A 13,618-nucleotide genomic window follows, 5' to 3' on the forward strand; every position below is an offset into this window, starting at 1 on the left:
TGGTTAAATATATATATGGTGTATATATATATGTATATATGGTACAATCTTATATATGTGGTAAAAATTGATATTGGGCAGATTTGGGTTTTTGAAAGCATAAAGCTGTGTATTTAACATAGTGTCAGCTTTCAGGGGGAACTGAATGGAGGTTTCATGCACTGCTTTCCAATATGCTCAATTATTACACATGACTTGGCGACATTTACTGTGTCTTTAGCTGTCTGCTGACTAGATTAACCCCCAGCTTAAAAAAGCACAGCAAGCTAATTTGTATTGATCTCCCACTTTTCTCTACCTGCAGAATTGGACTGGCTGAGTAACCCAAGCTTCTCGACAGAAGATGCACTAGTCCTGCACCAGCGCACTGCAGAAGGTGCCAATCTCATCCCTGAAAAATCACCACCACTAAGGTAGACTGTACTTCAAAGTCTTCTAAAATAGCCTTTTTCTTTTGTCCTGCTTATCTTTTGTTATGTATGAGACCAAAATCAGGAGCTAAAGCTGCTTTTGATTCCACTTTTCAGGATTTAAAAAGGCCCGAACTGAGTCATGTATTAAAGTATGAATAATGCTTCCATGTCCTTTAACTTAAAATAATGAGAAATTACACTTATGCAATTACATTCCCATTTTCTTTTTCTCAGAGCTACATTTAAATCATTGTTATTTTGGAATGGAAAGGGAACTGAATGATCATGGTTTTTCATTAGCTTTTGAATGTCCTAAGTGACCCTTGAAATAATGTAAAGGTTAAGTATCATCTTCAGGATTTCTCTTTGAATACTAGATCAGTCAGCCATTTCACAGTCAAGTTTTTTATGTTTCAAAAACTAGTTGGAAGATGTGAATTAATGAAATATTACATGTTGTCATGGTTTAACCCCAGGCAGCAGCCAAGTCCCATGCAGCCACTCACTCCCCAACCAGTGGGATGGAGGGGAGAGAATCAGAAGGGTGAATGGTTTGTAGGAGTGTGTGTGTGTTAGTTTAAAGGCCTGCTAATGGTTCTTGCATGGCTTCTTTTTTCTTACTGTCCTTAAAAATTGTGTATGGGCTGTTACTTGAGATACCTTGCTGAAACCCCACATTTTCTTTTATTGGCACATTGGGAATACTGAGACTTGTCACTCCTTTCTCTTATAGAAAGATTCCAGAAAAAAGGTTTAAAAAGAGCTCATGCTTTAATTAAGGGTTAGAGAAGACCTCCATTATTCTTTTGATTATTAAATATGGAAGTGTATGTACAATGATATACATGTGTTTTGCCAAAACTGTGTCCTTTGTGTGATCTCGAAGTAAAACTCAGTTGTCTGTTGAGTGTAGTGTTTGTTATTATATTATATTGCATTACATTTTAACATTAATTTGTTAGTCATAAAAGAATTGTTCCTTGGTTGGTGAGATTTGAATCTCCCATCTGGAAGTGATTTTAAAAGTATGGTTTTGATATTTCTTATATGATAATTAAGAAACAGAAAAAAGTGAATATTTTCTTTTTTTGCAGATCACCCTGAAAGATTTCTCAGTCTTTTAGCTTGACCTAAGTTGTTTAGCAAAGTTAGGAAATTTTATCAGCTTGGTCATCTCTAATTTGGCAATGTTAAGATGGATATGTGTACAGATCATGCATGAAAATGCCTTGACAATGAAAATGTTAAGACTGTTTGTCAGTAATTCTAGCAGCTGAAAAATATAGTTGTTACTTAATGCAGATTTATATCACTTTCATTGTATGTGTTACTGCTAACTTCTCCAAAAATACAAGGAGAATAAAGGTAAAGGGTAAAAGGCTCAGAACTTTCTTACAGGGGTATTGCTTTACAGTGTTACTACTTAGATGTATATGTAGATGTATATACTTGGTTCCAAGCAGGACTGCCTCAAGATCTGAGTTGTCAGGGGAGAGTGATACCGATGAGAGTCTGAAACAGGCAAGTAAGAAAAGGAAAAAGAAAAAGAAGCATCATCACCACTATAAGAAGGCAAAAAAGAAAGCCAGAGGGGACTCCAGTAGCAGCGAATCAGACGTGGACACTAAGCACAGCAAGGACAAAGGAAGTGGCAGAAATCGTGAAAGGGAAGCAGCAGCAAAGTATGTATATATTTAACATTATGCAAGATGTGCATTCACTGTGTTCTTGTACTTGTCTCTTCAACTGAAATTCTTACTGCTGGTTGATCTTTTTTTTTTTCTAAGCTGTATGTGACTAAACCTTCGTTCAAAGCAATTAAAATAGATTTAGAACTACTTGTTTAATCATATTGAAAAGCTGTGACTGAAATATTCAGTGAAGTACTGTTGTGCAGATCACAGCATGGTACAGTGGTAATGAAACAATTTTTTTAAGACGTGTAGAGGCTTATGTTTAGTTTTTGTAAGCATCTTGTTTCTTTTCATGGATCTCCTTTTGGGAGAGATTGGAGAGGGATTGCATGGAACATTCTTAATTAGTGCAGAAGTCTTAATGTACAGCTGTGTTTGCCTTGTAATATAACTTCCCCCTCACAGAGTTAACATTTCCTTTTTTTAATATGAAGGCAAAGTTTGTTGTATGATTTAACATTTCTTTTATATCCAGCCATTTATTGTTCTATCCAAGTGCTTCATGCTTCCTGCTTGTAGTACATCTATATTGGTATTTGAACAATTGAAATCGTTTTGCTTAGAGCTTCTTTGTTAATTCCAAGAGCTCTTAAGTACTGTGCAATTAGTGGAGATGTCATTTTTTTGTGGGATAAGAAAATAGGTATGTAGTGACTGTCATGACCTTTGAGCAGTGAAAGAGGTTCTGTGAATGCAGTGAGTGTTCAGGTTTGGCACATGTAGCGGTGCTTTTCTCAGTCTGTTGGGTTTTGAACATTTCAAAGTTGCTCTATCCAATTGGCTCTGCAAGTCACCTTTCCCTGGTTCTCGTCATGCTTACTAGGTTGAGCAGCCATTTTGCCTCTCTCTGATTGCCTAGTTCCTGTGTTTTCTTTGGCATCAGCAGCTCTGGCTCTAATTCATACACTGCAGCTACTCGTGGGGTTAGAGAAGGAGGTGAAGGGCCTTGAGGGGGAGCCATACAAGGAGTGGCTAAGGCCACTTGGTCTGTTCAGCCTGGAGGAGACTGAGGGGAGATCTCATTGCTGTATACAGCTTCCTCACGAGGGGAAGTGGTGGAGCAAGCACTGGCCTCTTCTGTCTGGCAACCGGTGACAGGACGCAAGGCAATGGCCTGCAGTTGTGTCAGGGAAGGTTTAGGTTAGATATGAGAAAAAGATTATTCACCCAGAGGGCATTTGGGCACTGGGACAGTTCCCCAGGGAAGTGGTCGCAGCACCAAGCCTGACAGTTCTAGAAGCATTTGGACAATGCTTTCAGGCACGTGGTGTCATTCTTGGGGATGCCCTGTGCAGGGCCAAGAGCTGGACTCTTTGTGGGTCCCCTCCAATTCTGAATATTCTGTGATTTGGTGACATTGAGGAATTGTTACAGCTGGGTGTAGTCCAAGTAGTCTTTGATTTTCCCCAATTTACTACTTTTCTCAAAGCAGCTGAACCAGGGGCTGAAAGCACAGGATTGTGGGCATGTGTCTGTGCCAAGGGCTCCTGACATCATTTCCCTATGGAAGAGTAGCAGTGGTATTGCAGGTCTTGTCTGGTAACTCTAGCCACACTCCCCTGCTCCTTTATGGGAACTCTTGCTGGGTTGTGGTGGCTAAGGCCTACTTGGCTGTGAAGAAGGGCAGTAAAAGTCATTGGGATGCTAAAACCATTCTGTTCTCTGCCCCATCACTCGTCTTTGCTGGAAGGGTGTCTGGACCTGGTTCATCAGCTGTTTGCTAGATTGGGCCAACCAGACAGTGCTTTGCCCAAATTAAAGTGTTGAAGTTGTTTCATGGTGTCTATTTTTACTTCTCTCCATAAATCATTGATACTGAGAGAATATGGAATTTTCAAGGGACTGGTTTTGAAACATGAACCACAAAATTGCTTCAATGTGAAAGGTCTTGTGAAATTCTAGAAAACTTCTCAAGACTATAAAACTCAGGTATTTGCAACATGAATTCATATTGAAAGTTCATAGTTGTCTACAGCTCAGAGGCAGGTGGCAAATTCCACTGAAGTTCATTTGTTTAACTGTAACCCATAAACCACTGACACACACTGTTTTATCAAATGTGTGGGTATAATTACAGCTAATCAGCACAATCCTCTTACAGATTGTCCTCTTTTTCTTCGTAGTAGCATCTTGCTGAGACAAAACTAAATTTTAGAAATAGAAATATATGGCTTTTGGATTATAGTTTGCCAAGCAATTGATTGGATTGATTGGTTAAATCCAGTTATTACCTTTCATAATCGTAAATTCAATTTTTGGCAGTTCAGAGTGTTTGTGTTTTGGTTTGATGATCCTATTAGCACATTTCTAGTTGTTCTTTTCCAAGTATGGGACTGACTTTGCAATAATTTAAACATTCTGTGATTCTCTAATGGATTGCGTACCGTGACTTTGAGTAAATTAAATGATTATGGACTACAGAAATTGAATGTTTCTTGGGTTTTGTAAATGTTGAATACGTGCACAAATGATTAGAATATCCTTCTCCTTTTCTGCAGCCTAGATAAGAAAACATCTAATCTTACCAGCAGTCGCTCTGTTTGGCTTGATGATGTCCAGGCTTTCACAGCAGACACCTTCAGAATAGACAAGAAACCAGACCCTGCAAACTGGACCTACAAGTCCTTGTATCGAGGGGACATAGCAAGGTACAAATGTTTTCTCCTGGTACTCAAATTACCACAGTCACTAACTCAAGATACATTAGCTTGAGTCTGGCTGTGACATCTTCATATGGGAAGTGAGGAAGTAAGATAACTGAAGAGTTGATTTCAAAATTTGACTTGGTGTTGGGCCGATATCCTTGAGGGTCTGCAGTGGGGCCAGTGCTATTTCTTGGCTTTGACAATGACATGGACAGTGGGATCGGGTGCCCCCTCAGCAATTTTGCCAACAACACCAGCTGAGTGGTGTGGTTGACATGCCTGAGGGATGGGATGCCATCCAGAGGAACCTGGACAAGCTCAAGAAGTTAGCTCCTGGGAATGTCATGAGGTTTAACAGGACTAACTGCAAGGTGCTGCACTTGGGTCTGGGCAGTCCCTGGTATGAATATAGGCTGGAGATGAATGGATTGAGAGCATCTCTGCTGAGAAGGACTTGGGGGTGCTGGTGGGTGAGAGGCTGGACATGAGCCAACAGTGTGCACTTGCAGCCCAGAAAGCCAGTTGTGTACTGGGCTGCATCAAAAGCAGAGTGGCCAGCAGGGAGAGGGAGGTTATTCTGTCCCTCTGCTCTGCTTTGGTGAGACCTCACCTGGAGTACTGCATCCAGCTCTGGGTCCCTGGTACAAGAAGGACATTGACCTGTTAGAGCAAGTCCAGAGGAGGAACTTAGATGATTAGAGGGATGGGGCATGCCTCCTATGAGGAAAGGCTGAGACAGTTGGGATTGTTCAGCCTGGAGAAGAGAAGGCTTTGGGGTGACCTAATTGTGGCCTTCCAGTACCTGAAGGGAGCCTACAAGAAAGATGGACGTAGTTTTTTTGCAAGGGCGTGTAGAGAGAAGACATGGGGGAATGGGTCTGAACTGAATGAGAGTAGGTTTTGATTGGATATTAGGAAAAATTCTTAACTGTGAGGGTGGTGAGACACTGGATCTTGTTGCCCAGAGAAATTGTGGGTGCCCCATCCCTGGAAGTGTTCAGGGCCAGGCTGGATGGGCCTTTGAGCAACCTGGTCTAGTGAAAGGTGTCCCTGCCCATGGGGCTGGAGCAAGATGTTCCTTAAGGTCCCTTCCAACCCAAACCATTCTATGATTCTTTGATAAATACTTTAAAAGGCAAAAGATGGCATGAAATAATTGGTATAAAGTGCATTATTTTTATTGTTTCTAAAAAACATTGTGTAGCAAATCGCAGGCATGTGACTTTGTGGAACTGCCATCTGGAGAAGGCAGCATGGAGCAGGTTAAAGACATGGTTTTGAGGTCAGAAATCCCAGGTTCTGTTAGAGATCATCTTTGGGCAAGTACCCATTTTGATCTCTATTGTTCTGTTTCTGTGTCTGAAAGGGAAATGAAGGTGCTGGTTATTTCATACTAGATTTGTCAAGAAGTTTACTTGCCTCTCTTAGTAAATGCTACATTTCAAATTAGCATAGGTGAAATTGGGTATTCAACGTCCTTAGTGTGTTACTGGTACTATGATCACTCAGAACATCTCCCTGCATTAACACACAAGTCCATCTAAAGGAGCCTGTATTTGGCTTGTGCATTATGTATGTACACTTACTTCTTGATGTTCTCAAGGAATATTGTTTACTGCATATAAAAAGTAATTATTTGTGGAGGAGGGAGAATTTATGGGTTGTATTTTTGTAGTGCTGTATGCCTTTGTAATAAAAATTGCCTGGTTACAATTCATTTCAATTTTCTGCCACCTTTGGATTGTCAGCTGTTTTCTGAGATGGAAAGTAGTATTTTAGCGTTGCACATCACTGTATCTGCCACTGAAATGACATTTCTGGTAATATTCTAAAATGGTATTTTCCATTCTCAATCCATAGGATTATTGTGGCCTTTATGAACCTGGTCTCTCTTGTCTCTCCACCCTCCTGCCCAATTCTGGGCATATAAAATGAACAGAGGTTTAAGAATACAGGAGGAAATTACTGGACTGAACTACTGATGTCTGACTTTCAGTTTAAAATAATCTAATCTAAGTAGCCCTAAATAATGTTGTCTGTTGCTCTTTCTCCTGGTTTGCCTATATGGCTTAAAATGATATGAAGAGAAAAGCTTTTTCTTCTGCTTGAGTATGACAGATAGTGTTAGGAAGATTAGTTTGATATTAAAAGTGTGATGACACCGAAAAAATTTTCAAATTGAAATGCTAAATAAGATGAAAGTTACCAGGTTCTTAAACTTTTGAAGGTCTATGCATATGTTATTTGGGTCAATTTGAATGAAAGTGTTTCTTCCATGCTTTCTTTCAAAAAGAAGGCATCTTTTCTGATGTGTGTTTTAGGAGATGTTCAATTGTATTTTCCCTTATAAGGTATAAAAGGAAAGGAGAATCCTGTCTTGGCATAGATGCAAAGAAACAGTGTATAAGTTGGGGCAGTTCTACATCAAAAAGGAAGCAAGTACAGAGGCAATCTGAGCGCTACTTCACAAAGGACAATGTGAAGATGCTGAACATAGATAGCATTCCTGTTTGCAAGAGAAGCTCTCCATCTGACCTAGCTACTTTTATACCAGTTTGCCAAACGGAAACTGGTGATCCTTCTGACACAACAGAGGTAAATCCTCTTGGGATTTATGATGCATCAACTACAGTGTGGCTACAAGGAAAAGGTTGCAAGAGTGCAGACAATGAGTCTGTAACTACGCAGCAAACAACTCAAGAGCCTGGGATAAACATGAACTCCATTTTAATGGCAAAGGTGGAAGAACATAACAAGAAAGTCAGAGAAAACCCGAGAGATATTAATGCTTGGATGGAATTTATTTCTTTTCAGGTATGTATTCTAACAGACCTTGTTGCTTATTGTAAGTAGTAAATACATTACCATTATATTGTAGTTTGATTTGTTCAGGACTGTGTATCTTCTGTTGGTGAAGAATGAGCTGTTAATTCATCTTCACAAGTGTCAGCATTCTTGTGATTCTAGTGGTGATTCTTCCTATGTTGTAATGATGTTTCTTTTTGTTTTAAGGATGAATTAATGAGAGGACCTAGCCTTTATGCCAGTAAAGGAGAGCAGGAAGTAAGAAGAAAATCACTGAAGTTAATCTTGGAAAAGAAACTGGCTATTTTAGAGAGGGCAATTGAAAGTAATCCAAGTAATGTTGATCTGAAACTTGCCAGGCTGAAGCTGTGCACAGAGTTCTGGGAACCACCAGCTGTGATCAAAGAATGGCAGAAGCTAATTTTCTTACATCCCAATAATCCAGAGATGTGGAAGAAATACCTTCTGTTCTGTCAAAGTCAGTTCACCACCTTTTCTGTTTCAAAAATCAATAGTCTCTATGGAAAATGTTTGACAACATTGGCAGCGGTACAGGATGGCAGCATGGTATCTCACCCTCTGCTGCCTGGCACAGAAGAAGCTATGCTGGGTAAGGTTCTCTCTGTTCCATATTGTGGTCAGATTGGTCTTCCTAGGAGCTAACTGCATTAAGAATAGACTTTCCTATGTATTACATGCAGCTTTTCTTCTCTTCAAAATGCCTGCCATACTGATTTCTTAGCTGAGAATTAAAGCAGACATTCCAACCAAATATGGATATAGCAGATCTATTTCTTCCTCAGGAGAGTTTGCAGTACAACATCCAGTAAAGCTTAATGTGCCAAGTGGTTTATAGTACCTTGTCAGGACTGGAGAGTCGAAGCCAAGAGATGTGCTGTTTAAAGGTTGGCTTGTGAGAAAAACAATTACCTCTTGTTCAGAAGTTTCACAGCTAATTACTTTAATCCAGAAAAGAGAAGGGACATGGGAAGTCTGATGTGAAATTACCTTGAGCATCACAGTTTGTAGATGGAGAAGTCTAAACTGTGCTCATGCCTTTTGTATTTGTTCTATGCATATATCTACCACTTTATTACGTAATTATCCCTGGAACAGTTTAGTCAGATGGTTAGGATGCTGGACTGGATCCAGGGAAGAACGACTTCATGCTCATCTCTGACATGATCTTTAAATTTATTTGGTGCTAAGCGACAACCTATCCCATTTCAGTTTTGTTTCTCTACCTTGGAGTGTCATTGTGATTGTTAATCTGCCAATGTGCCAAGAAGGGGGAAATACTAGTGTTACCATGATTATTTTGTCCTTGTTTTTTTTCCTTTTAAATTTATTTTTAATCTTAAAGTGACTGTTATGAAGGAGTCCACCTTTGCTCACAGATGGCATAGTCCAAGAGACATTGTTTTCATCTGAGTCCTGTAACAGCTGTTTGAGCAGTGATGCTGTCTGGTTTGCAGTATCCAGTCTGGACTTACAGATTGAGATATGGGTTTGCAAATCAGTTTCAGGTGTTCAGATCCTGTACAGTCTTCAGCTGATTCATCTTGGATCAAGTACTGGAAAAAGTGCTGCAAAGGAAAAATCCTGTGCTGGCAGGTGGATATTGTACAGCCTGATAGCTTATAATTGCTTCTGCTGTCTCTGATTTCCAGCACTTCAGTCACTTTGTACACTAATCACAATGAATGATTTTCAGGACATATGTTTTATTCAGAATCTGTTTTTGCTTCCCTGCACACATTTGAAGATATTTGACTCATTAAATACTATTTGTCAACTGCTATGAGTAACTTGTCTTTTAATAGAGTTGCTTTAACTAAAACTGGTTAAATGTTTTGCAAAATACTGTTTTTCTGGCACTGTCCATAGAGAGGTTAAAAGGAAAATGAATTCAGTTTTAAGAGTGGAACAGAAACACAAATAACATCTTACTGTTCTGTATTAAGACTAGAGTGATTTGTTTATGGACACTGTCAAAGATTTTCTTTCCCCTTTGGAATTCAAATGCTAGGAGTAGAGAGATTTCCAGTGGGAGACTTCTTGGTTTGAGATGTCTTTCTTTATTAGTGACTCAACTGTATAATTCTTGGGCTGAGTTTTTAACTGGCAGTGTACTTATTAGGAAGATTACCCAATTGTCCGTTAAGATAAATAGACAGATTGTTTCACAAAGTAATTAAGAGGTGGTAGCAGTGTGGATGCATCTTCAACCTTTGACCTTTGCTGAGGACGACGTGTAGCAGCTCATGGTAAATAGTGGTGGACTGTGCCATCTAGTGTTCAGTGCGGTGTGCAGTACTAGCTGCTGGAAATAGGTGGGTGGGTTCTTAAAACATGAAATTCGAGAAAGGCAAAACCGAATTTAAAGTGATAGATTCGGTTTCTACACAGATTCTGAGATATAAATTTATAATACTTTAAAATTTTCTAGGAACTATTAATATAAAGTAGGTGAAGGTAAAGCCCTCTCAACTCTTGCTGTGTAAAGGGATTCATGTTTTTCAAACCATACCTACCTGATGGGGAGAAATATCCTTATCTTTTAGGTCAGTTCAGCTGCAGAGTGTCTTAGCAGTATAGACTAAATTAAGTATGTATTCATGCTCATTTGAGTTTTTACCACAAAGAAAATGCTGATTGAATAATTTCTTCAAATATCTCTTTTTTATCATGCAGAAACTCTTATGCTATAACTTATTTTTGGCTTCAGTTTGGCAGCAAATCCTGATGAGATATTCTCTAAATTCAGACTATTTTAATCAAAGTTTATCTTTTTGAAGTTGAGAGACTAGAAAAGGACAACTTTTTCAGTGTCAGCAGGACACAGTGCCTAAATGGTTACAGTACCTTGGAGGATTTTGTTATACACTTAAGCATTGTTTTTGTTGTTCATGTATCTTCAGAAAACTCAGTCTTTGTCATCATAAACAATCATTTACTTTGCATAAAAATTGGATTAAATGCCTAGTTTGTATATTCTAGCTAAATTCAAGTTTTTATGTGCACCTGAACGCAGGTAAAAGGAGTAAATTATTTTCCACTTCTTATTTTAGAAGAAGATGATGATCATTAGAGGTAGTTGATCCTAACCTGTGCCATTAGCCTGTGTTATTTAGACACCTAAACATTTTGATTGTTTAAAACCCTCTGAAGCCAAATGTGTTTAGTGAAGAAACAATAGTTTTTAAAATACTTGTTTCAAAAGTGTCAATAAATTATTTAAGTCCTAATTTATGGGTTTGGATTTTTGTTTTGCAGGCCAGTTAAGATTATGATTTAAGGCAATTTGGTTTTGTAACAGCCTCTATTTTTTTAAGACTGGAGTGTAATCTGGAGTGATGGAGCAACTCTGAAATGTCCTTCAACTGCCTAGTAGTAGAGGTGTTTGTAATAGCTGTTACTTCTCCAGCTCTTTCATTTTAGACTCTCTTTGCAAATATTTGAATAGAAAAACTGGGGCTTTGCTTCCTTTCTTAAGCTGAGTCAGAGGCTCGGAGCAGTATGGATATGGCAGTGACTACACAAATAATTTGTTGAAGAGCAGGGGATAGGACTCTTCTCTACTTTTAAGCAGTAATTCTTTGTCCAGAAGACTGGACGTCTCTTAACTCAGTTCTTATGTAAAGGAAAAGAAAATAGGAGTGACAATTGGAGTGAAAATGGTATATTACCAGGGTAACTATGTCATGCAAAACAAGAAGGATTTTTGTTGCTATCACTTACCATGTGCATTGTGGTAATGCCCAGAATCTTCTAAGAGGGCTGTGACCCACTGACAGATATTGGATGCACTTAAGTTGGGGCCATCGTGTCTATCTTTTGCATCAACAAGGACAGTGTATGTAGGGCATGAGTAACCAGTCATCTCACATGTAAAGTGGGTGGTCTTAAAGCTAATTAAACTGAAAATTTCAACTGTTTATGCTGCTTACTCCGTGTTTTGGATTTTGATACTGTTCCAATGCTCTACAGCACTTCGTGCATGGATTTTGTGTATTTGTGGGCTGTAATAAGCTATTTTGCACCAAAATTTATTTGAAGTACTAACATTTTCTCTTCTTTACAGCTATATTTATTCAGCAGTGCCACTTCCTGAGACAGGCTGGCCATTCTGAGAAAGCAGTGTCCTTGTTTCAGGCTCTGATTGACTTCACCTTCTTTAAACCTGACAGTGTTAAAGATCTGCCAACAAGGGGACAGGTAGCAATTTCCATTTAAATGGGTGTGTGTCCTTATGTATTACAGAGAATGTTGTACCAGAGAATTGTTGATGAATTTGTAAGGGCATATGGAAGTATTTTGAATCACGGCTTAGTGGTTCTTCAAGGTAATGGTTGCACTGAAAAAATGCTGTGGGTCCTCTGCAACTACAGGCTAAGCAGCTGCTTCTACTGTATATAATACAAGTCTGATAACCAGTTGTTTTATGTCTTCTTTTTTACTAATTAAAGATGGAAAAAAATGGGCTGGCTGAGCAATGCCTGTGTCTAGTTAGCACTTGCCCTGCTGCTTTTCCCCTAGGTTGCTGTTGTTTTGTTACTGTTGATGGAGAAAGCTGAGAGGACCTAAAATCTCTTTCTGTTCTGGACAGTTCATGCAAATATCTCTTAGGTTCTCTGCTATCTGTTTCCATTTGTCTGATGTCTACATTAGGAACACCTTCATGCTCTCAAGTGTCTTTTATTTGACCCATGAGATTCTATTCAGCTTATTCCACTAAAGTACTGAATCGATTTTTCACTTAATTTGCTCAGGAGAATGTTGGGCATGCACCCCAGTAGTAATCAGTAGATTAATATTTAGAGGTGGCTGATGCCAGTGTGGCATCATCCCACTGAATTGTTTGGAGCTGTGTCCTTTTTAATGTTGGTAGAGAGGGTCACTGTGTAGGCAGCTGAGCTGCTCTAGAGGACTGAAATCGAATTTGCTTCTGTTATCTCACCTTATTCCCCAGCAACCACTACTGAGACTCCATCTTTTGCTCTCTAGATTCATGCTGTGATGCACAAATGGAGAAATCTTACAGGATAAATAATGGTGGTGTCAAAGCCAAAAGTTTAGAGTTCAATCCTTAATGTAGGACAGGAGATTTGGTATAGTTACACACGTAAAGCTCAAGTTATAGTTCCAGTCATTTGAAAAATGGTGAGATTATCTGTAGTCTTTAAAAACTCTTAAGAAAGCAAGATGAAAATGAGCCTCATTTTAAAAGGACAGTGTTTAGGTTGGAAAGTGCAGTTCTTGAAAATAGGAAAATGCTAGATTTACAGCTGATGGCACATTCTGCTCTCTTACAGAAGCTTTATGACTCAGTCTTGAATTACTTGTTTTGTACTGTTTTCACAGTTCACTTTCTCACTTGCAGCAAAGAATAATTCCATGAGGAGCAGAATTAGATTTTTGCAGTTGCTGTAAGCTCTGCATTTTCTGATGTGTTGATGCTTGATTTTCCTGAAAGTCAATTTGGTTGTTAATATTTGTATTAACAGTCACATCTTAATGCCCAAGCCGAGGTTTGGTACACAGCAGAAGCATCTAATAGGAGAGAGATGGTCATTAGAGCTAAGTATACACAATGCAGGGGAGGAATTGATGAATCTAGAGATGACCAACTGCATACAGGCAGTGACAAAATCAGGACTAGAACCCTGGACATCGGGTTCATTGGAAAGTGCCCTGAACTGTTTGACCACCCTGAAACCTGAGAGATGAAAGGCCTTACTGAGTTTTCCTCTTGTCCTTAGTCCAGTCATATTTACATTCAGCCATAACATTTTGATTTGACCATAGGTGTGTGATTGTCTGAGTTACCATTCCATTAGCCAAATTCTTCGTGGTGCCATGGAGGTTAGGGAGGAGGAGAGATTTGGGTTTTGAGAGCCACATGTTAGGGACTTGGGATCTTTATCCTTGAAGGATCTACACAGGACATTGGGCACAAAAGTATTTTGCTTTCTTTCAAGCCTAATACGTTCATGAGAAGAGCTGATGACAGTCCTGATGTGCCACAGGCATAATTGAAGTACTCAGTTGCTCCTGCTGA

At 39.2% G+C, this 13,618-nt stretch overlaps 1 protein-coding gene across 1 annotated transcript in view; it reads left to right on the top strand.

The window, feature by feature from the left end:
- Positions 1-304: 304 nt before the first annotated feature.
- The window catches only part of NRDE2 (NRDE-2, necessary for RNA interference, domain containing), a gene marked incomplete at its 5' end in the record, with an annotated part of 22,479 nt that continues 9,165 nt past the window's right edge, over positions 305-13,618 (top strand). The window contains 6 exons of the mRNA XM_009075616.1: positions 305-413; positions 1,877-2,095; positions 4,606-4,755; positions 7,104-7,566; positions 7,765-8,167; positions 11,642-11,775. Of these exons, the coding sequence (XP_009073864.1) occupies positions 305-413; positions 1,877-2,095; positions 4,606-4,755; positions 7,104-7,566; positions 7,765-8,167; positions 11,642-11,775 (1,478 nt within the window). The remainder of the gene's footprint in view (positions 414-1,876; positions 2,096-4,605; positions 4,756-7,103; positions 7,567-7,764; positions 8,168-11,641; positions 11,776-13,618) is intronic.

Source organism: Acanthisitta chloris, unplaced genomic scaffold (assembly GCF_000695815.1).
Source record: "Acanthisitta chloris isolate BGI_N310 unplaced genomic scaffold, ASM69581v1 scaffold3005, whole genome shotgun sequence".
NCBI lineage: Eukaryota > Metazoa > Chordata > Aves > Passeriformes > Acanthisittidae > Acanthisitta > Acanthisitta chloris.